This window comes from Leptidea sinapis, chromosome 5 (genome assembly GCF_905404315.1).
Source record: "Leptidea sinapis chromosome 5, ilLepSina1.1, whole genome shotgun sequence".
NCBI lineage: Eukaryota > Metazoa > Arthropoda > Insecta > Lepidoptera > Pieridae > Leptidea > Leptidea sinapis.
In genome coordinates, this window is record NC_066269.1 from 9,756,491 (window position 1) to 9,780,945 (window position 24,455).

At 36.5% G+C, this 24,455-nt stretch overlaps 1 protein-coding gene across 3 annotated transcripts; it reads right to left on the minus strand.

Annotated features, from left to right (window-relative positions):
• Positions 1-2,602: 2,602 nt before the first annotated feature.
• Positions 2,603-24,310, minus strand: LOC126964422 (importin subunit alpha-1-like). Of its 3 annotated transcripts, none has more exons than XM_050807521.1 (12): positions 24,226-24,310; positions 22,959-23,044; positions 20,577-20,727; positions 18,450-18,597; positions 16,743-16,824; positions 13,984-14,201; positions 11,923-12,014; positions 9,697-9,875; positions 8,306-8,499; positions 5,494-5,665; positions 4,018-4,119; positions 2,603-3,333 (listed from the first exon to the last, which is right to left on the minus strand). In XM_050807521.1, the coding sequence occupies exons 2-12, from the start codon at positions 23,016-23,018 to the stop codon at positions 3,205-3,207; spliced, it is 1,527 nt and encodes a 508-aa protein (XP_050663478.1). In that variant the 5' UTR covers positions 23,019-23,044; positions 24,226-24,310; the 3' UTR covers positions 2,603-3,204. The 3 variants fall into 3 exon arrangements, with proteins under 3 accessions (XP_050663478.1, XP_050663480.1, XP_050663479.1); XM_050807523.1 differs by having other exon boundaries at positions 24,221-24,239; XM_050807522.1 differs by lacking the exon at positions 24,226-24,310 and adding an exon at positions 23,146-23,167.
• Between the last annotated feature and the right edge of the window lie 145 nt (positions 24,311-24,455).

The window sequence follows — 24,455 nt, forward strand, 5'->3', positions numbered from 1 at the left end:
ACTTTGTGCGTTTCTAGACATTGAGGGCGCCCTTGACAATACCCCGACAGACACGCTAGTGAAGGGACTAATTAACAAAATGTAGACTCCACCACTGTCAAATGGGTAAGGTCAATGCTCTCAAATCGCAAAGCTCTAATCTCCCTCCATGGGACATCACTGGAGCTATACACTACGCGAGGTTGCCCACAAGGTGGCGTTCTTTCGCCACTTCTATGGACACTAGCAGTAGACGAACTACTTAGTAAGCTGGCAGAACTCAGAATTGATGCACTAGGGTACGCAGACGACCTAGTTATTATCGTCAGAGGTTTCTGCCAAAGCTTACTAAGCTCTATACTGCAAAAGGCGCTAAACACCATCTCACAGTGGTGTACAGCCAACAAACTGTCAGTCAACGCAGGAAAGACTGTTATTGTGCCATTCACGAGGAAACGGACACTTAACAAACTGAAGTCTCCCACCTTGAACGGCTCTACTTTGGAATTCTCAGCTGAGGTTAAGTATCTGGGAGTCACATTCGACCAGAAACTCACATGGAATTCTCACATCGACAAAGCCGTGAAAAAGGCTAAAACAACCTTGGGTGTATGTCGACGTCTGGTAGGGAGACATTGGGGAATGCGCCCCAAGATCCTCCTATGGCTATTCAAAGCAATTGTGAGACCAACAATCACATACGCCTCCATTGTGTGGTGGAACAAAGCCAACCAGAAAACAACTGCAGACAGACTAAATAGCCTGCAGAGACTTGCCTGTATGTTGGTAACCGGAGCCATGACGTCTTCTCCTGGTGCGGCCATTGAAGCAATGCTAAACCTACCGCCTCTTCCACTGTTCATACAGCAAGAGGCGAAGGCAAGCATGCTGAGGGCAATCGCCCAGGGGGGTTCATGTAACTGGATGTCGCAAACGCTTAGGACCTTAGAGGACTCAGTTCTGCGAGACCACATATTAGGCATGTTACCTGATCAGATGATTCCACAATTAATCTCTGTTAAACACTATATCGTGGAACTACCTTCCAGGGACGACTGGATGAACAACAAAGTCACGTGGAAGGACGGGAGCCTCATGTGGTTCACCGATGGGTCCAAAATGGAAAATGAAGTCGGCTGTGGGGTCTATGGAGAACGCCCCAGGTTTAAATCCAGCACAAACCTGGGAAGCTTTACCTCCATATTTCAAGCAGAGGTGTACGCCATCCTGGAATGTGCGGAAACCAATATCCAAAAAGGCTACTTCAATCATAACATATACATTCACTCTGATAGTCAGGCAGCATTGTTGGCTTTAGACGCTGACTTGACGTCGTCTAAGTTAGTCAATAATTGCGTCGAATGCCTGAATTCATTAGGCATGAAAAACAGAGTGATTCTCAGATGGGTCCCAGGGCACGCCGGAATCATAGGCAATGAAATGGCCGATGAGCTCGCAAGAGCTGGGGCTAAAGCAGTCCGATATGGTCCGGAACCCATTTGTGGACTGCCAAAGAGCGCCATCCGACACACCCTGAGTAACCAATGTAAACAAGAAGCACTTAAACGCTGGAACAACTCTTCAGGTTTAAACCACTCTAAAGCACTGATAAGGGCATTCAACAGTAGCTATGCGAATGAAGCCCTATCATTGAACAGGAAAAATCTATGCATACTCACTAGGATGCTAACCGGGCACTGTCGCCTAAACAAGCACCTCAGTGTGGTCGGCATCAGAAGCGACAAGGCTTGCAGGTTCTGCCTTGAGGATGATGAAACACCTATTCATCTACTCTGCGACTGCGGCCCACTAATGCATAAGCGTAACACAATCTTTGGCAACTACTTCGTACCACCAGATAGTGTTTGCAACACTCGCGTCAAGGAACTACTGCGGTTCGTAAAGGCGGTAGGGCTTGACGATGAGCTTTAGTATGAGTGGCGAACACAATAGTCCAATTCTGGACGCGGTGTTACTAGGAACCTTTTAGGACCAGGAAATAGCCACCCTCTTCAAATAATAATAATAATAATAGGTCAATAGAAGAAGACAGAGTGAGAATTAGCAATGCTTTAAGTTAGCAGACTATTATGAATAAGGGGGTATAAGTTTATGTTCTTGCTGTTAGTATGGTTATGACAGTTTCTCCAAATTCACTTATGTGCTGATGTACAAGCAAAACATTATCAAGAATATATTGAGGCAAGAGACAAAATGTTAATTTCATTCAATTTTGCTCTCAATGATCCTTTAGGACCTGGGGTATAAAAAAATCAATATAACTGTAGTGATCAAAATTTGTCCAATGACTGTCTACGACTTGTCAATAAAAATCAATAACAGAATACGTCTAGACTGTGACAGCTGTGAAAACATAAAAAAAATGAAGTTAACAGTTAACCACTATTTTGAGCATTCCACGCACACTAACATAAACTGACATACAAATCGGGAGTGTAAGTAAGACTTAGCTTGTCACACACACCAAAGTAATATACCTGGCCTGTTTTCTTCGGAGCAAGAAGCTCCATCTAATCTAGCTCTATCGAATAAAGTAAAACAAAAAATTAAAACATGCAATTTAATCATAAAACTTATAAAAATATAAAAATGAAATGAAATGAAATGATTTATTTGTATTTACCTACTTAACAATTAACAAACCTGTATTTCGCTACTTGTTATCAACATTTATCTTAAAGCCTTAAAAATTTAGGAATCCAGCCTTTTTTATTATCACGTTTACTTTTAAATTATCTAATAAATTTAATTTTACACAAGAAATAGGTCTATTTTAACTATCTATTTTAAAATACTGACATTGTTTACATAATATCAAAATGCACTATTGAGTGTCCACCATTTTGTTTGTATAACCATAAATAAATTAACTAAAAATAATTTGTTACTGCACTGTTTACTTATTCTTTTTATTTTGTTTAAATAATTGTCCAAGAGAACTCATTATTTAAAAAATATGTAATTCTTTCATCAACCAAGTATTTATGTGTTATTTTAAGGTTAGAATTTCAGAAAGAGTCTCAATACGCCAATAATGCGGGGTTAAATGTATAGTTGACTCTTTTATACTTATTCTATTATTAGCACTAAGGCCAGCGAGACTAGATTAAGAATGTAAATAAACGGACCGTTACTGAGTTACATTGCGATGGCGAGCGATTATTATCGCTGTCCCTATCACTCGTACGCAGCAATGGAAGAAAATTAGAAGTTCAAATTGGACGGATTGTTGACACCAAATGTAAATTGTTCATCGCTTTGTTCGGGCTGTGCTGTCTTATCTTCTTGAGCAGCGAAGTATGTATCCAAAATGAGCAGGGATTTCTTGTATACCTGAAAGAATATGATATGGTTTAAATATATTGGTTTTGACTTGGTTATCAACATCGCTTTCAGCTGGAAGACATGCACTGCTAGACAAAGGCCACCCCAAAGATCTCCATGACAGTCAATCAACTCAATCTTCCGGTACGTGGTCGCCATTTGAGGACTTTTACTGCCACAACATAATGCGAAAGTTTACCTAGCACAATGTACATAATAAATAACCATAAAAAATATTGGCAGGTAGTATTAAATTTGTCACACACTAAGACATATTATTGGTTTGGACACAAATATTTATAAGATGTAAAAACACGAAAATTACTGCCGACGAAATGCTGCGCAGCTTGGCAGAATAGTATTTATGTATCGCAATGTAATTTATTCTCTGAAATAAATGAAAAAAAAAGATATACAGTTATAACGAACAAGTGTGTTATAAACACTTGACGACCCAGTAGTTGCCTACTGAGCTAGAGGTCCCGGGTTCGAATCCCGGTAGGTGCAATCATTTATATTATATGAATATGAATATTTGTTCAGAGTCATGGATGTTTATTTGTATTTATGTATGTTTAAGTAACTATATTGTATTAAATATATCGTTGTCTTGTACCCATAGTACAGGCTATGCCTAGTTTGGGGCAAGATAATTTGTGTAAACATGTGTAGATACTATATATTATTAAATACCTCTTCGTTTTCATGTTCTTGCAAGGATTCAATTTTATCTAAAGCACCAATCTCTTCCAGGGTGAGACATAAATTTTCCACCTCGCTGTATCGAGCAGCGGCCTGAAACGTATTCATGTATTAAACCAAAGAGTATAATAAAAGCACAAGATTACAGAAGCCTCACATCGCAAAATCAATTAAAGAAATAGGGAATCTCGCGGCCTCACAAAAAGGTATAATTCAGATCGCACAGCGCTATTTATCTACATTGTTATTCAATTAGAAGTTGCCTCTCTTTCTATCGCGTGACTTTTACCTCTTCTGACGACGTTAGGGTTGAATTGCACCTACATTATATAAGGTCACCTCATAAAAATAGCTCAGTTTTTTCGATAATAAAAGTAGGTTTGTAATCGTAATTTTAAAATCAATATTCTTTTGTCAGACCTACATTACTTGCAGATAGTAATTATGCGTTGGAAGATCACGACATAGTCAAACCTATAGGAAATAAATAGGTAGCTATCATGAATGGTGATTTCATAATTAGATTGTTTCAGCGTCTTTAGGAAGCTTAAAATATTTTATTTTTAGATCGCAATGCACTTTAAGCGCTTTGCTTTTAAACTTTTGTGATCGCGGAAACTTAATATTGTAATTACGATTAATTAATAAATACGATATTTCGATCCAATTGCATGAATCGTGCGCTGACTGCGCTAATGTGTTTCTAGTCGAAAATAACGATCTTAAAAAGTTCGCAATACCCGAACACTTGCTTAAAGCCGTTATCAACCGCTGGATGGAGCTGCACAACCCACGAATGATTTCTACTGAACGCCAATACATACCACAATTTGTGAGAGAAGTTATAGAACTTAAAAAGCATCCTAACAATTATTATAGTAGGGAGAATGGTTTAAGACTAAAGCAAGCATAGAATCCCGTGGTCTCACTCTGCAGTACAAATGAAACAAAAGCATCCGAAAGTATGGACGTCGTCAGTAGTGTGTCGTAAATTTGGGTATCAAAGACCAAAACGAACTAGGCTAACAATATAATATATAATAGTAAAACAGTTTTAAAAATAAATTGAAATGAATTATATAATTGTTTATTAAAAATTATTAAATTTCAAATTATACTAAAAGTTCTAAGTTTTCACACTTCTTTTGGTATTTTTTTTATATATTTGTAAGTATACATACTACCAGTAGGAGGCTCCTTTGCACAGGATGCCGGCTAGATTATGGTGGGTACAACAACGACGCCTTTTTGTGCCGTGAAGCAGTAATGTGTAAGCATTATTGTGTTTCGGGCTGAAGGGTGCCGGAACTAGTAAAATTACTAGGAATATGTTATTGTAGTGCCGCTCAGAATTTTCGAGTTGCATTGTAATGGGCAGGGCATATCAATTACCGTCAGTTGATCACCCTACTCGTCTCGTCCCTATGAATTTCCCCATAAATGAGTGATTTTGAATCTTCCACCCACCTGAAGTAAACGCGTCAGTCCTTCGAGTACTACACTGATGGCACGATGGTCGGGTGAACCGAGTAAAGCGCAGTAGGGCTCCAAGAACCCTGAGGCCACGAGGGCGTCAAGCTGCGGGGCTGTGCCCCCCAGGCATAGATTGGTCACTGCCCACGCTGCTTCTTTCTGAGATCTGAAAAATTCATATTTAATAGTTATTTATTGCAACTGTTCTGTAATAAGGGGTATTAAAACACGAATGTGGATTTATCACACGAGGCGAAGCCGAGTGTGATAATAGTATCACATGCGTGTTTTAATACCTAATTATCAACAGTTGCATTCAAGACTTTATCTACACCCAGAATATGAATCCTCTATAAGATTCTGGAACAGTTAGCTTACTTACCTAATATCATTCATTACTGATTATATACAAATAAACTAAGTATTAATGAAACAATTATTTATTTTAGTAGTAATTTACATTTTGTATAGTGCAATAATAAAAATTCACTCGAATATAATGTTCTTTTGCAGCGTTTAAAATGAATCGCTCATTTTTTGTAAACAAAACAATAAAATTATCAAAGAAAAATGGCGGGGATTCGAATAACCTACTATTTTTTACGGCGTGCGACGTTCTGCGAGTGTGGAGCGCGCGTAAACGAAAATCAAAATGTTCTTTTTTTGAAATTCATACAGATACCACGCATCGAGCAATAAGAATGTGGCTGTATGTTGAAACTCTTTGCGCATGAAGGGATAAAAAAAAACATAGGAGTGTTGTTATGAAATTCAGTACAACATTACAACACTCTTTTGGATGATGTAATGGTTATTAGAACATTGGGTGTTTTAATGTTGGCAATAAGCTAACTGTTTCAGAATCTTTAATAGAGGATTTAAAGCATTGGTGTACATAAAGGTACTTTATTAATTTATGAAAAAGGAGGACGAACAAGCGTACGGTACCTGGTGTTTAGTGATCACCGACGCCCACATTTTCTTCCAACATCAGAGGTATCGCAAGAGCAATGCATTTAAGGAAGGATTACGCTCTTTTTTTTAAGGTCGTATCGAAATGTCGTATCGTCCCGGTAACACCGCACAAGGAAGCTCATGCCACAGGTTTGTGTTTCATGTACGTGGAATAAAGTTCCTTGAAAACGGAACTGTGGAAGACCGCCATACATCCAGATGGTGGGGATGATATCCTAATTTGTGACATGTCGTGCGAAGGCAGGAATCAGGTAAAAACAGCTCTATATATATATGGTATATCTTCACGTCAGTTATGTCAATGTCTAACGGGACGTATACAAATTTAATTTGTATCAAAATTTATGAACGATGCGGAACTCGAACCCACACCTCTCGGGTTCCGTCTGAGCGCTCTAACCAACTGAGCCAACAGCCCGAGTGACGCATCGACCGTAAATCTTGGTATGTCTTGTTCAAGTCTCAGGTTGTGGCTCCATCTACAGGATCTACTTTACAATTGATAACCTGCTATTAGGAAATTGATATAGATATATATAGATGTGATATCGCTCTTTCACATCTCAACTGTCTGTTACTTTTAATCCTTTACATCTGAGATTAAATATACAAATTTAGGACTGATAAAGCGACATCTCACGTCAGTCAGAGAAAATTACAAAAAAATAACTAACAGGACGTGTTGCATGAGAACATATAAACACAACTATTTTAGGATAGCTGAACACTTTAATTTTTTACTAAATTTATGGACGATTAACGAAATTTACGGGACTCGAAACCGCGCCTCTCGGTTTACACCCCAACGCTCTTACCAACTAGGCAATAAATTTCAAAATAACACAAGAGTTATTGAGTACTATGGATGCGTTAGTGAATTAATGCATCACACTCATACACACTGTAAATAAATAAGAGAATTATAGTTTTAATTCATTTATGCGTCTAGATAGACTGTGACCAAACGTCGAAAAAATTGAGGTTGACAATCAACCTCTATTTTGAGCAATGCACGCATGCTAAAGTAATAAACCTGGCCTGTTTTCATCGGTTGTGTATCAGCAAGAGACTCTGTCTAAACATATAAATGATCTAAGATTATAGTATATAAGATAACTGTAGCTGTAACAACCTTCTTCCACGTACTACAAAGCTGTGGAATGAGCTTCCTTGTGCGGTGTTTCCGGGACGATACGAAATGGGTACCTTCAAACAAAGAGTGAAACTTTAATTACTTCGCCTCACATCTATCGCATGTCGATTGTAGTAGGGGTGAATTTGTATCATTAAATTCAACTACTGCTTTCAAGTCAGTTTGGCCGCGCGGTCTAAGGCGACAGATTTAAGCTACACTAGAGGGAGAGAATGTTCGAACCCCACATCCCGCCATCAAGGTTTTTTATCATATTATTTTTTATAAAGAAGTAAATCATTCGTTTTATATCTTGTTTTTTAAATATTTTTAAACAATTTATTGAATGTTTTTTTTTAATCCGACATGTTTCAATATAACAGTACGATTAGTGTTTAGACAATTTTGTAACATATTTTGCATGTCAATTGACGAAACATATTGGATTATCCATTATATTGTTAACACCTTAAGTACAATGTTTCCTGCAAATAAATTTCATTTCATTTCATTTCATTTATATTTTTTAAACATCATTATATGGAATGTTTTTTTTGCAAATATATATTAAATTCCTTTATAATAGTGACGGGAAACTTTGAAATGTTTGTTTTTAAACTTTGTCCATTGAAGTTTTACTTCTACTATGCGTCATGCGTGTTTAAATTTTTTCCTCAAATTATTCTCTTAATGACTTACTTGATATCGTCTGTCTTCAGTACGTGCACCAGGTGTGTCAACATCCCGGCGTCTATCGCCATCTGGATCTGTTCCGTGGTTCCCGCCAGCACGTTACTCAGGGCCCAGGCAGCTTCCTTCACGAGGGACGGCTGGCCACATCTCATCAGATATGCTATTTGCTCCAAGCAACCGCCGCGCAGGCAGCGATCCGTCTGCGACGATTACTTTCACAATTAGTAATTGCATCCAACACCGGCCCGTAAACACACATCCAATAACAGGCCCCACAAAAAGCAACCGTTCACGAGTTTATACTAAGATAATATTAACACTACATTGACCTGTTCAAGACAACACGACTTGAATATAGACAGCAAGGAAATAAAGCAATTTTATATACTTGAATATCATAAAACCTCGCTCATGTGTTCAAGAACCGCAAATTATGACCACCATAAAATTGTGAATCAATTCACCTGTGTAGCGATTATGCAAAATTATAAACGATTATAAATGCATAGACCCATGCAGCGATTCGATGCCAAGGTTTCGCAAAAATGTAAACAAATACATTGTAAAAAAATAATTAATAAGTATTCTTGATTTGTTTAATACGTTTATCTTGACTTGTTTGGTAGATTTTGTTAATTTCCTAATTTCATTACATCATAGAATATAACTTATACTTATTTTATATAACTATTAATAACTAACTAAAAATAAAAAATAGACTATTTGTTATATATAACAATATTAATAATATAATAACATCTATTTCGATAGTATTATTTTATTCAAATTTCGAAATCTCTGAAAAACAACGAAATTAGATTTAACCTTTATTACAAATTCGACAAAATATGTTGCACGTACGTAAGAACGATATAATAGTTGGGGCCGACTCTAGTTTGTTGTTGGTTGCGTGATGTTCTCTATGTATATATTTAAAAGCATTGTTCTTGGCTCGTGTTCGCTTCAGAGCTTATGAGTATTCAGTTGCTTTCTGTACATCAATTGGTTATAAACCCACACACGCCGATATCGCTGACGTTTTCGTTGACAAATTAAATTGCGGTATGAATTTTCTAAGAGATATATTTCTTCCAATTCCTCCCATTTTAAAAATGAAGCAACCGACTCAGCGGCCCAGTCTGTCGGGCTTCCCTTACTCTTACGCATTACGGAAGAAGAAGGCAGTCCTCTCTCACTCTAAGTAATTGTTACTTTTATAGTGTTATTATACATATATTATAATGTACATACACAACATTTTAATGAAAGGTGACAGACAAAATGGCGCCGTAACGCGTTACGTTACGAAGCGATTTACCCTCCCATAAGAAGTTATCACTTCAAATAACTCGATACGTAATGTAATGTAACTCCAAACACGGTTTAAGGAATTTCACCTGAACATCAGATCCTGTCAGCATGTTCCCAACAGCTCGTAATGCTGGAGTCCGTACTGCAGGAGACCTGTGCTGCAACAGCTTCAGAAGTCTTGGCAGCAGGTTCTCTGTGGTCTGCACACCTTCTATACGCTCGTTGGGTCCGTCTGTGAGGTATGACAACGCCCAGCAAGTATCGGCTGAAAACCAACTACCATTTAGTATCTTTACAATCTACGCGGAGACGTCGCTGCATTGTGCAAAGTCAAAGTAGAAAAATCTTTATTCACTGTAAAACTTTATAAGTTATTTAGTGTAAGTCAGGATGAAGTACAAATTTACAATAACATTCAAATGAGTATAACAATATTCATTAACAAAATTTAGAACATTAATTCCAACTATCTATATCATTCAAATAATCTTTCACATTATAAGAGGCCTTAGATATTAATTTATTTTGTACTATACATTTAATTTTTTTAATAGGTAATACTTTAATATCATTTGGGAGTTTATTATAAAATGTGTTTTTTGCTTTTAACATAGATTTAAACTTTAGACATTGACGGCCTTACAATAAATTAATTACCTGACAATAAATCAAGAATATGCAAAATGTTTACAAATAGAAAAATTGCTTACGATTGGTTCATTCGGACGTATATAGTTTCCCGCGTTTATTGCCCCAAACTCGACATTGGGCCATATAAATAAATATGTTACGCGATAGAGATGCAAGATAGCAATAGCTTTGTCCCGTTCTATCTCAGCCTTAGTTGTATATCGCTTTTCCTTTCTATTTGTAATGAAGTTACCGACGCTACTACTGTAGCGTTAATATTCTAAGGTTGCTCGTATGATGACGTCACTAGCTTCGAGCAGGATGTAATCAGACAACCTCAGAATACAGAAAGGGTTCCTTAGAAACCCCAAATACTGAATTATAGATATTGAAATTTTAGAGAGTTTTGTGGTTGCAGAAAAAAAATTGAAAGGTTTATGGTAATTTTTTTGCCAGAATTGTAATGCAATGTACATTACCTACGTAATAATAGTCACTGTCAATTGCTTGTTTCCTGTTACGACGATACTTTTCTGCTTTTCGTTTTTTTTTAATTATAATAATTAATATTTAATCTAAATTAATTAATTATTGATAATTATGATAGCTATGAATAAAAACAGATCGCATAGCATTCTTATTAAAAATAAAATCAAAATAATCTATGAATAAAAAATATATTTTCTTTTTGGAAATTTTCAGTGCCAATATTCAGAATGATGGTCAATTCACAACCGCCCACTTTTAGGGTGCAGATGTTACTGTATTTAAAAAAAATATAAGAATAGGTGCATCACTACGAGCTCATAACACTGTCTTCCAAGCAGAATGTATGGGTATCATAGAAGCAGTCACTGCTACTTTGACTCGAAAGGTAAAAGACTACTCCATCCGCATCCTTTCAGATAGCAAATCAGTACTACAAGCCCTACAAAGCCACACTATCACCTCTAAGCTAATATACAACTGTCACCAATGTCTGAGGGAGTTATGCGAAAATAACAACCAAGTAACTCTTCAATGGATAAAGGGACACAGTAACTCACGAGGGAATGATGCCGCTGATGAATTGGCCAGGAGAGGCTCAGCGATGACAGCAAAAGGACCAGAACCAACTATCCCTCTCCCGCCTAGCTGGCCTACGAAGGTAATACGCCAACACACCAAGGAATTACATAATAAGTACTGGATGAATGTAAGTGGGTGTAGACAAGCAAAAGAAGCTCTACCTCAAATAGACCCCAAGCTCTCTCGCAAGCTAGTAAAACTTCCACGACCTAGGTTACGGAAAATAACTCATGTACTAACGGGTCACGGCCCTTTTAACAAGCATCTGTTCAATATAGGTGTCACCGACAGCCCACTGTGCAGAGCCTGCATGGAGGCGGACGAAACGGCCGCACACGTCATTTTGGAGTGTAGGAGTGTGGCCTCATACCGGGCCAAACACCTGGGGTCACCGAGGACTCTCCCCGAGGTCATGGGTGACATCAGAGGTTTGATAAATTACCTTGAGGAACTAGGGTGGCAGGATTAGCCGCCCTCCTCACCACGCAAAATAGGCGCGCTGTAGTCGTCGAGTTGCGGATAATAGCCCGTGATAACCTATAACCTATACTGTATTTAAAGTTGCATGAGTTTTATTAAGGGAAATTTTGCTGAAGTATTAAGTAAGCACTTACTCAAAACGTCTTGGTCGGTAACGGCGAGTAGAGATGACATATAGGGAAGAGCAGATGCTACCAACTCAAACTTCACCAGTGGGTTTTTATTTCTGAAATAAAAATTACATATTGTTATTTAAAGGGCTAAACAAGAAGTCTTAGTTAGCCATGATTAGCTTTACACCGTGGCAAAGAATATAATATAATACAATGTACAAATATGGAAGTCCCACTCCGCAAAATCAATCAAAGAAATAGGGACTCTTGCGGTTATAAAATAAGGTGTAATTCAGATCGCACAGCGCTACTTACGTACATTTTTAATAACCTAGAAGTGTCCTCTTACTTCTCTACTACTCTTCTGACCAAATTAGGGTCGACTTCTTTAGCTAGAAGTGTATCTACCTAGTTAAGGTCATCTTATAAAAATAGCTCAGTTTTTTCTATCATATAAATAGGTATGTAATAGTAATTTAAGGCGCGGTCATACCTCAACATCCACAAAAATTGGTTTCTTAGAGAGTCGATTACAAAATAAAGCAATGAAAATATTCCGACGCAAAATACATACAATACAGTGCACAAAGAACGACTTAAAGAGAATTTTGAACCGAATAGAATATTTATATATAATTTGAAATATCCAATAAAAAATTTGAAAGTTGCTTCCCAAAAATAAACTTTGGAGTCAAAAATCTCCAAAGTTTTCAGCTATAACAACATTATTTTTTTAAAGAATTTAATAGAATTTGTCTTTTACTAAAACTTCAACCGAACGGTTATTTTTCAATTTAATTCGTAAATTTTGAATAAACAAAAGAAAATCAGTAAAATAAATGCCCGTTTGCAGCTTCGCCACATGATCAACACAAATATTGTAGGGTTGGTTGTTGTATTTACAATTCTAGTCAGTCCGCGCCTTAAAATCAATATTATTTCGAAACACGACATAGTACTTAGTATATAGGAAATAAATAGGTAGCTATCATGAACGGTAATTTCATTATAATAATCATCACGTTAAATTGGATTGTTTCAGCGTCTTCAGGAAGCTTATAAAAATTTAATTTCGATCGCAATGACCTTTAATATGCATTGCTTTTTTAATGTTTCTTCATTTTTGAAATATCGGGTCGGAACTGTGAAGTATGCGCATGCGTCACTGCTTGCTCGTGAGTCCCAACTGGCTGGCGTACTGTGTAGAGGCCGACGCACTTACTTACGATTTCGATAACTACACGAGGAGTGAGACAGGCCTGGCCGTGGACACCACGAACACTTCCTTCAAAGCCTCGCCTAGTATCGGAATACTGGGTCTCGAAATCTCGAGCGATTGCAAATTTCGTGGTCATCTGGAAGGCAAAGCCAAATTGGCTTCAAAGAAACTGGGCGTCATTAATAGAGCGCGGCAATACTTCAAGCCGACCCACATACTAGCGCTCTACAAAGCGCAGGTCCGGCCACACATGGAGTATTGCTGTCATCTCTGGTCTGGCGCACCCCAGTATCAGCTCGATCCATTTGACCGCGTGCAACGCAGAGCAGCTCGAATTGTCGGGGACCCAGTGCTCTGTGAACGGCTGGATCACTTGGCGTTGCGTAGAGACGTCGCTTCATTGTGTGTCTTCTACCGCATTTATCACGGGGAGTGTTCCGAAGAGCTGTTTAACCTGATTCCTGCCGCCGAATTCCACCTTCGCACGACCACGCCACAAGTCCTCCACAGCTACGTACTACAAAGCTGTGGAATGAGCTTCTTGTGCGGTGTTTCAGGGACGATATGACAGGGGTACCTTCAAAAAAAGCGCGTACACCGTACGTACACCTTAAAGGCCGGCAACGCTCCTGTGATTCCTCTGGTGTTGCAAGAGATTGTGGGCGGCGGTGATCACTTAACAACAGGTGATCCGTACGCTCGTTTGTCCTCCTATTCCATAAAAAAAAAGCGGCCGCCGGGATGTATTTGTCTATATCTGTGTTTTTCCTATAGACACTATCTGCACTATAATTTGCCATCGCGAAAATTACAACAAAAGTAATAGACAATTAAGGCGCCATTACTCCCTATGTAATAGTTACCTGCAGAAGTTGCTAAGCGCCCATGCAGCAGTTCGAAGCTGAGTGATCACTGCGTTTTCATTTAAGTGTGGAAGTAGAGCCGGCATAGCCCCATGAGACAACACCAAGTCTCTGGGTCCTGCGCCATCACCAGCAATGTTGCCGAGAGCCCAAGCACACTGCTCCCCCACAGCGCCCCCTTGCGAAAGCAGCACAACTAACTTGGGTATAGCACCACTCTGGAAAAGGTTATCATTCAAATCAAATTTAATTTAATAATTATTATTTATTAGGTAGTGCATTCTATATAGACAAATCACCGTTTCGCCTCTACACGAGGCATCCTCAGGAGATGTTGACTCGCCAAACTCTGGCACGAAACTGAATTAAATCACAACTAGTCTTCTCACTAAGGGCGCGTGGGGAATGATGTTGTCCGCTGGGCATGGATATGCTCAGGTCATAGGGTGGGGAAGTGGATGATTCCCATAAATGTCGTCTTCTTTTTTTTTTGATAAAAAATGTAGGAAGATAGAGTAAAATTCAAATTTAAGAAGGTAAAGCCGAGGAGCATCCAAATTTGGGCGTGAAGTCGATTCCGGTGAGAGATCGTCGCCTCTAGCGGCCCTTTCGATCGAGCCTCGTGACGGGGTGATCAGCCGGAATCAGCGGATTGAGCACGTCGTCACTCCTCCTCTTCAAGGACCCGCGGCAGAAGGTCCCGCGGGAAGAGGCGGCCGTCAGGTGGCCGCGCGTGCCAAGGGGCCAGGTTCCGCAGGTGTGCGAAACCCGACGCAACGCCTCGCGTGAACATGCCGACGGCGAGGCGCCTAATGAAACCGTCCAGGCTCTCTAATCCTAAGTCCCTCTGTATTGTGGTGTTCCTCACGTACCATTGTAATGCGGCGGAGAATCTTATTTTGGGTAATCTGCAACTTTTTCTTGGATGTTTGAGTCACGAGCGCGTACCAGGATGGTGCTGCGTACGTGAGGCGGGATCTAAGGTAGGTCTTGTAGACCCCCACCTTATTCTTCAGAGGAAGGCTTGAGGAGAGCACTGGACGAAGGAGCGCTGCGGCGACGTTGGTTTTCGAAACCGCGTCCTCGACGTGCTCTTTCATACTTAGGCGACGATCAATCGTGACTCCCAGATATTTCACCGTCAGAGTCCACGATATCTCCTCTCCACAGAACTTCAGCTTTGGAATGGCCTCCGGTCCTCGACACTAACCTTTGCGAAACATAGCGGCACGAGGCTGCTACTTCACGCCGGTATTTTGTGCGAGTGTGGTAAGTAACCCGGACGAGTCTGGCCCGATTGTGCTGACGTCAAAAGACGGTAGCGTGACTCTCCCACTTTCAATAAGCCCGTAGTCGCCTCTTACGACACCCTAGGGCCTGGGACTACCCTATTCTTTTTACGCCCGGGGGAAGCACAGGGCAAAATAATGTGAATGAGTTTATACAATGCAACCTAAAACCACTTGCAACAGATGATTGATTCAATAAAAGTACCTAAAAAATACATTGCAATTAACATAACATCATGTCATTAGTTAAAAAAATTAAATAGCAACTTAATATTACAAAGAAATCGATCCAGGAAAAAGTCGATTCGTAATCTCGTTCTGTATTTTTAATCTGTGCTGACAGTGACAGACACAGAACACTAGAATGTCAACTGTCAATCACTCGTTTCAAAGTATCGTTTGTGCGTACTTATGCGATTTGTCATTTCCCGTTGTTTTAAAGATATTTTACTTCTTTTTATTTGACTTATGATATTGCTAAACTTGTAAGATCATTATCGTACAACAACAAAAACAATCGCATTTCAAAATCAGCTATTTTAATATAGATTGTTGCCCATATATTGCATAACTTAAATTTAACAAAACCTCCTATAACTCAGCTTTCAGATTGCCAAAAACCCTCGAATTCTCAGTGATGCTTTTTTATTTATTATTTATATAATGAAAGGGTATACGTCTCCTTTGTTTGTTTAGTTTGAACAATATAGTTTTAGTATGGTTTTCCGCGAAGTAACGCTCTACTTAAATAAATTTTCTTAAATAACGGCGTATAAAACAAAGCCAAAATATGGAACATGCCACAAATTACACCATTATAAGCTTCGACTGTTATATATCTACACATTGCTTCATTTACTCCAGTTACTTAAAATATTCTCGGTCAATGAGCACCACTGTAAAACATTTATTCAGTTCAGATTTGATTCGGACAGTGAACTGTCACTGTTACTGTGTAAACTGTTACATACGACTAAAGAGAAAAGTGTGCTTATATTGTCTTTAAGCACACTTTTGCTGTTCCACTTTCAGACTGCGAATGATATGTACTAATTATATGGTAAATTTCAGTCAAAAAATTTGACTTAAGAATATCAAACTTTTATAAATAGTACAATTTATCAGCACTCCGTAAAAACTGCTGATCATGTTACATTTATTGCTCAGCGGACACTAAACTTGATTGCGCGTGTAAAATTGCGAAGAAAAATAAATCCATCTGTAACCTCTTTAATATGTGTGCACCAATTACGCAAACGATTACGGAATAAAAGACGGAGAAGATATCATGTTCACCCAATTATTATAGAGCGTCAAATTGAACGAGGAATTTATAATGTCGGTCGGTTTGCTCGGTCAGCGTCGCACGGAACGCACTTATACTTCGCTGATCACCATAGCACGTCAGCGGGCCGACGAGCTCGTCAGCGCGATATTAATAATATACATATTCATGTTCAAAATACTTACTTCTACAATCTCCATGGTCTGAGCATGAGTACCAGACGCAATGTTGGTGATGGCCCAAGCGGCTTCGAACTGAAGGTCGTGGCTGAAAGGAATTGCTAAATTATGACATCAACAATACGGATATCGTTTCCAAGGTACTCGGGCTAGAAGAGAACGACTTTGGGATTATTTTTGAAATTCAGACAGTATAGTTTCAACAATATGGAAATCGAATGAAAGGTTGTCAAGATAGTATACTACCTCGGTAGTACCTAATTATCCTATAGGACGAATTTGGTATCGTTTTTGAAATCCAAAATGGCCGTCGCGTAATATTATGGTTTCAACGATATGGAAATCATTTCCCCGAATGTCGAGGTAGTATAAGCACGAATTTTGTATCGTTTTTGAAATCCAAAATGGCCGTCGCGCAATATTATGGTTTCAACGATATGGAAATCATTTCCCCGAATGTCGAGGTAGTATAAGCACGAATTTTGTATCGTTTTTTAAATCCAAAATGGCTGTCGCGCAATATTATAGTTTCAACGATGTGGAAATCATTTCCCCGAATGTCGAGGTAGTATAAGCACGAATTTTGTATCGTTTTTGAAATCCAAAATGGCCGCCGCGCAATATTATGGTTTCGACGATATGGAAATAATTTTCAAGAATCCGGGCCGTCGCATGATCCATATTTTAGTTCCTCGGGGAACGAAATTTAAAATTATCATCGCTATATAATAGAAATCGTTTTCAAAGATCTTGGTGTGAAAATTATTTATTTATAATGGATTTTATAAAATACATGCATACCTGTTTTGTTTTAAGCTTTCGTTAGTCTGATTATAATTATGCGGAAGCATTATACAATCTCCTTCCCTCAAATATGTGCGAAGGGAACTACGGCTGGTCCAACACAATGTATTTGTTAGATGCAATTACTAATTATGACAGTAATCACGACCATCAAGTTCCGAAATTTTAATGAAATAATATTATCGAAATTGATATTATTAAGTATTTAGCAATTATAAAATCTTTACAGATAAAAAATTTGTTCTAACAAAACAGTCTATTTTTATGGCGGTCATAATGTGCAGTTCTTGAACGCATCATTGAGGGTTTATGATATTTGAGTATACAAAAGTATTTTATGCAACAGTTGTATAATCCGGGTTAAAAACACGAGTGGCATGGGTTGCGGTTTTCTACCTAGATTTACAACGTGTCGCAAACATTATTTGTTTTACGACTAGGTAATTTTAAGAAAACAAAAATTAAACAAACAAATATCACAAGTTTTCGAGTTGCCGTTTGTACGGGCGAGAAATGTATCGTACCTATACATACTTATCTCTGGTGAGTGGTTCCATTTTTCCTTCAAGAAATGGTAAAAGTATACCCATACAGCCAACGCGGGAACATTTAAAATTACAAAATACCTAGCAGCATCTTGGCAAATTATTAAACATGAAAATTTTATGTATTTTATATAGTATGTACAACCATACCTAACCTAGATTTAGTTGTCTGTGGCACCAAAACAACGGAGCTTTTTTGGCGATATTATAGTACCTTATGCAATGCTTTTTTAGGCCATAGAGTATAGACTTTTTCAAAGACTCAATAAAGTGTGTACTTATATTACCGATCGTGGCTGTATAAATGACAGATAAAAAAAGTAGAGGAGTACAAAAACTCATTAATGTTATCGTAGATTCATACCAGTCGTCTCTATCCAAAGCTTCCACCAATGGCTTAATGACTCCAGCCTTAATCATGACTTCTATCGGTGGGTTCTGTTCCTTGGAGAGCATTCTGCGCGCTGCTCTAGCTGCCGTGGTCTTAACCATAATGTCCGAGGACTTCAAACCTGGATGAAAAAAGTTTAAAAATATAAAAGAAAATAGTTAAAAAAACTAAAAAGCACGCTTTATATAAAATTCAATTAAAAAATAGAAAATAAATTTAAATTATTAGATAATAATTCTTCTACACCCCACGCTTTTTTTTACAATAAAATATATTTTTTTTTACACTATTTTCAATTTAAATTTATTTTCTATTTTTATAATGTAGAAGAAATATTATTTAAATAATATCTTTAAAATCACCCCACGCTCTTTTTACAATAAAATATATTTTTTTACACTATTTTCAATTTAAATTTATTTTCTATTTTTTAGTTGAATTTTATATAAAGCGTGCTTTTTAGTTTTTTTTTAACTATTTTTTTTTTCATTTTTTAGTTAAATTTTCTATAAAAGCGTATTTTTAAAACTATTAAGTACTTTAACATCAATTCCTGCCTTATCGACTATAGATGAAAATTATATAAATTAACAAAAATCATATTAAGCAAATTGAAAAATTTAATAATTTTATCAAATTAGTGTAATGTCATCGGTCCTCGATAAATCTACAAAGTTTGAACGAAATCTAGCCGTTTTGAAGTGGGTCAAAATCGCGCCCATAGAAGTCGGTTACAAACACACAAACATACAGGTGAAGAGCTAATATAAAGTGTATAATAAGAATATTTATTTTTTATGAAATGAAGGAAGATTTTTGATAATACTTTAGATTAATTGTCCGCGTGCAACGCACAGCTGCTCAAATTCTCGGGGACGCTCAGTTGATGGTAATTGATACGCCCTGCCCATTACAATGCAGTGCCGCTCAGGATTCGTGAAAAAACCATGCGGCACTACATTTACGCTCGTCACCTTGAGACATAAGATGTCAAGTCTTATTTGCCCAGCACTTTCACTAGCTACGGCGCCCTTCAAACCGAAGCACAAGCCGTTGTGATACCCATAATCTAGCCGTCATCCTGTGCAATGCAGCCTCCCTCTGGTTACTGGTCGTATATGATAATACTTTAGATTAATTGACCGCGTGTAACGCAAAGCTGCTCAAATTGTCAGGGATTCAGTGCTCTGTGAACGGCTAGATCACTTGGCGTTGTGTAGAGACGTCTCTTCAGTCTTCATTGTTTCTCTTCTACCGCATATATCAGGGAGGGTTCCGAAAAGCTGCTTGACCAGATTCCTGCCGGTGAAGCCTACCGTTTGGCTTCACTGCCAATTCAATTTGAAAGTACCATTTATGAAAGCCCTTCCAAAACAGTTTATGTTGGTTATCACCTCTTTTTATGAGATAAAAGGTCTAATAAAATCATAAACGTATCGATACTACATTGAATACTGTCTAAAAAAACTAATATTAAACATTTTTTTTTTAAATGATTAAAACGCGTGTAATTGTAACTGTGTTTTCACATTCGATGTTTGCGTAAAAGTTTAATTTTTATTCTTTTAGTTAACCGTTTAAATCCTTTGTGTTTTATTTTTTGTAAATATGTTACGACAGAGACTAAAAAAAATATAAGAATTTTTTCAATGTGCATGTTGCACGTTGACGAACAGCTAAACTAAAACTGGATTTTTTTTTATGAAAGCAGAGAACAAGTCAAACGAGCATAAACACTTACGTCATCACGTGTTAGTTTCTGATTACCGCGACCCATACTCTCATGCAACACCAGAAGAATAACAAGAGTGTTGCCGACTGCTTATACAGGTTGAATCAATGATATGAATTCGAAAACAGACAAAACACAGGGGTTACAATTGACACCCTCACCACTGGTACTACTCCCATTAGAAGGTAATGGACGGTCCATACCTTGTAATAAGAGTAGAAGTACTACAATCGTGGACCAAAGCTCTATAAAATACAACTTTTTTTGCCTCCAAATTCGTGCTAGGAGATACTAAGTCCAACCCATAAACTGAGTTCCTAGACTATTATACCTATTAGATATGGATAAAGTAATCAAAATATCTCAACCTTTTACTATCTCCTCTGGCGTCATAAGCTTCTCGTCATCTTGGATGACGTCAGACTCATCCGGAGACATGGCACGCCGCTTCTGAAGCTGTTCATCTCTGGCCTGCTTCCGGAGAGAGACGCTCAACTCTGCACGCTTACGCCGAAGCTCCTGGAGAAGGCGGATTTATGACAAAAAAAATTTTTGTAGCCCACCTTTAAATCATAAGAATAATAAAAAAAAAATCAAAATCCAAAAGTGGACGCCTCATTATCTCATTTTCAACAATATTTTAAGGTGAGGAAAAATAACTGTCAGTATATTTGAGAAGTTTGTCAACAATATTGTACTACACGGCTTCATTATCTTTGGACATCGCTGAAACATGAAACCCACTCCAGTTCCCGTTTCACTACCCCATGCTCATCCTGCTGCAACAGTACAGTTTATAGTTTCACTACTGTTAGGTACATGTCGTTATTTTTTGTGCAATGACTGCTTTGTTTTTGAAGTTCTCATTGTTTAGTTTTTACTTTTGTTATTAATAGTTCTGTACTTTCTTTTGTTCTGTGTTGCTGTAATATTACTGCCAGAAAAATAAATACTTTCTTTACTTAGCTCAGATTTTTTCATTGATTTTTCATCATTATAAGAATAATAATCAGCATTATTACAAAACACCTTTACATCAATCTATAATACTGGAAAATAAATCGTTTTTATTTATTATTAGATAATAACATCCTAGTGATGCTTGTTTTGAACACCATATCAAAGCAAAGTTGTGACATCATCGACATCAAGTACAGAATTATATTATAATTGTAGAATACAATCTATATTCATAGAGAAAATCATAATTTTTAAAGTTAAATCTCAGTGCGGCAGGTTCATAAATCACTTTCATAAAAAATGGTTAAAAGTTAGTCTCTATATATAATATTATGTACTTTTATCATGTCTAAATGCAATAATAATCGTCAAATTGTGTTTTATGGCTACTAGTACTACTCTACTGTTAAAAATTCAAGGAGAATATGCAAATAATGTATGATATATGTAATCTTATAAGTAACTAGCTGACCCGGCATACATTGTATTGCCATATGTCTATAGATTAATAGTAAAATTGCATTAAAAAATTATTGGGGTAAGTATAAAAAATAGATTACGACCTATTCTCAGACATACCTTAATTTTCATAAAATTCAATCAAGCAATATGGCAACTAACAATATGACATGAGAATTATATATGTAATGTAATATGAATAAGTAAATGAAATATGTATTACATGTATTAAAAAAAAAAAAATAGCTTACAAGAAAAATTTTTAATTTCATAGAATCATGATCTGCTTATTAGCTTTGAAAATGTAAAAAATATTTAAATAATAATATAGCCATAGGTAATAACAATAAGTGTGTCCAAATATTTGGTATGAGATCATTAAATTGGTGAATAAATATTATATTGATCATCAACAAGCTACAATAACTAACTATAGTTCTATGTCGCCCATGTCATGATATAATAATAAAATCTAGAGTCTACACTAATAATAATATAATAGTAATAAAAACAGGCCAGGAATATTAGTTTAGTGTGTGTGACAAGCTATGTCTTACACTCGCAATTTGTATGATACTTTGTGTTAGTGTGTGAATTGCTCAAAATACAGGTTAGTTTTGGTCAATTTTTTTCAATGTTTTCACAGCTGTCATAATCTATGTAGACATATAAATGATATAAGCTAACTACCTACCTATTCCAGCTATTAAAATATTAAAACTGAGGAGCTAAATAAAAAATTAAAAAATAAGCAGAAAAATGTAGCCATCTATTAAATAGAGACCACTTACATGTCTACTTACTATCGCATTAGTTAAGGTAATATTTAAATCTTATTTGTAGAACATATTATATATTATACAAGGTAATTAATTCCTCCCATAGAATTGAAACTTAATTATATTATCTTGGATGCTATACAGAAATATTTTGTCTCTTATCAGTATCTTTACTAATGTGTTACATGTGTGTAAAGTGTTTATGGTTTTTTTACAAGTACCTGCAATATATTACATACTTACTTATTATTAAGTACTTTTATTCTTCTTGGAAGTAATATCTTTTTGCACCAGAAAAATGCATATCTATATAATTAATTTTATTGACTTTTAAATAAAACGTATAATAAATAATTTTAAACATTAAACTTTTAAATACCCACCTGCTCAATAAAAATTAATTAGTGCTAGAATTGAAAGTAAAGTCGATTTCACATGAAATTACATAAATTGAAATACCCAGTAGAAGTAGTGAAACTTAATAAAACAAAAGTAATTCAAAAAATATAATGACAGTTACACACCTATTAAAAACTAAAAAATTATACGTACCGTAACTCCTTGGCCAGTATTCTTGTATGCTGCCAATCTACTTCTTTGTGCTTCAGCCATTTTACTTACACAATTTAGGCAGTATTCTGTAAAATATTAGCGCCCGTTACGAAGTATGAATTAAAATTATTAATTAATTCAATCGCGACGTTATACAAAATTTATTGAGGAATTTGAATTAGTCAACCTTCAACGGACAAATTCTGGTTGCGAAAGAAATTAATGAATGAGATTAACAGAATTGTCAACTGACATTTGAGTTTGAAGTTTATCCTTCTTGTGACATTTAATTGATGCTAGCATATAAATAATATATTTGATAGAACTATCAATGACATCTATAAATAGGTATCTATTTTGATTACAAACGTTATAAATAAAATATTATCATTGTTTATACGTAACAAGATTTTTTTTTGTTACCATCACACATAATATATATTGATGTTACAGTATTCCATTTTATTGCACATCTAAGAACACTACAATAAATGAAAAACACAGTCCACTATTTTGTTATCCTCTCATAAGTAGATTTATATTTTATTTTTAAAATAATAATTTAAATTGATATTTCAAAGGATTGTAACCGTCGTGTAAGTATCATCTTGTTGATGAATGTTAAATGTTGGTAGCGTTTGCCTGCTGGCTGCTTATTTGTTATTGCAGTACTACGTAAAAACACAAGAGGGCGTTGTCAAAAACAGTTAAAATTTAGTAGTATCGTAAGAGAGGGCGTAGCAGCTAAAATTATAGGAACAATAATTTGTTTATCAACAATATTTTTTTATTATTGGATGACCCTCTTATTACAGAGAATTTGAACCGGCCTATAATATAATATTATAATTTATTAAATTATAGAATAAATTATCATAATTTATTAAATTAAAATTACCGAACTAAAAGTTTTATACAGTGTTTTCTAAAAAAATATATGTAGGTACATTTAAAGCAAATTTGCCTCCTCTGTCGTATTTTAATTAATACATTAAATTAACTGCAATGCGACTGCAGGTAATCGTATAATTAAATGTACAGGCAATCTGCAAAATGCAAACTTATAGATCAAATAAATGCAGTAGCTTTAACAATGAGAACAAAAAAAATCTGGAATAAAATAAAAGAAGTAGGAGGTGTTCTAACGACAGATATTGAGTGGTGGGATGAACCTCACAACCTAACATGCGCAAAGAAATTTAACCTAGAACTTTACAAGGCAAAGGTTGTCAATCTAATACTTTGCCTGTATTTATACACACCTAACCTTATAATGTGAAACGACTGTAAATTATTGGTTTTTCAAACACTTTAACATGCCATAAAACACTAGTAATTACACAAAATGTTATGCTGTTGGGCGTGACATCACAAATCAGTCCAGTCAGGTTGAAAACAACACGTCGATTTTATATCTTTTTCTATATCTCATGTAAGACAGAGAGGCATGATTGAACCGGCTAGCGATGTTCGTATTCTATCGAGGGTGTCGCCATT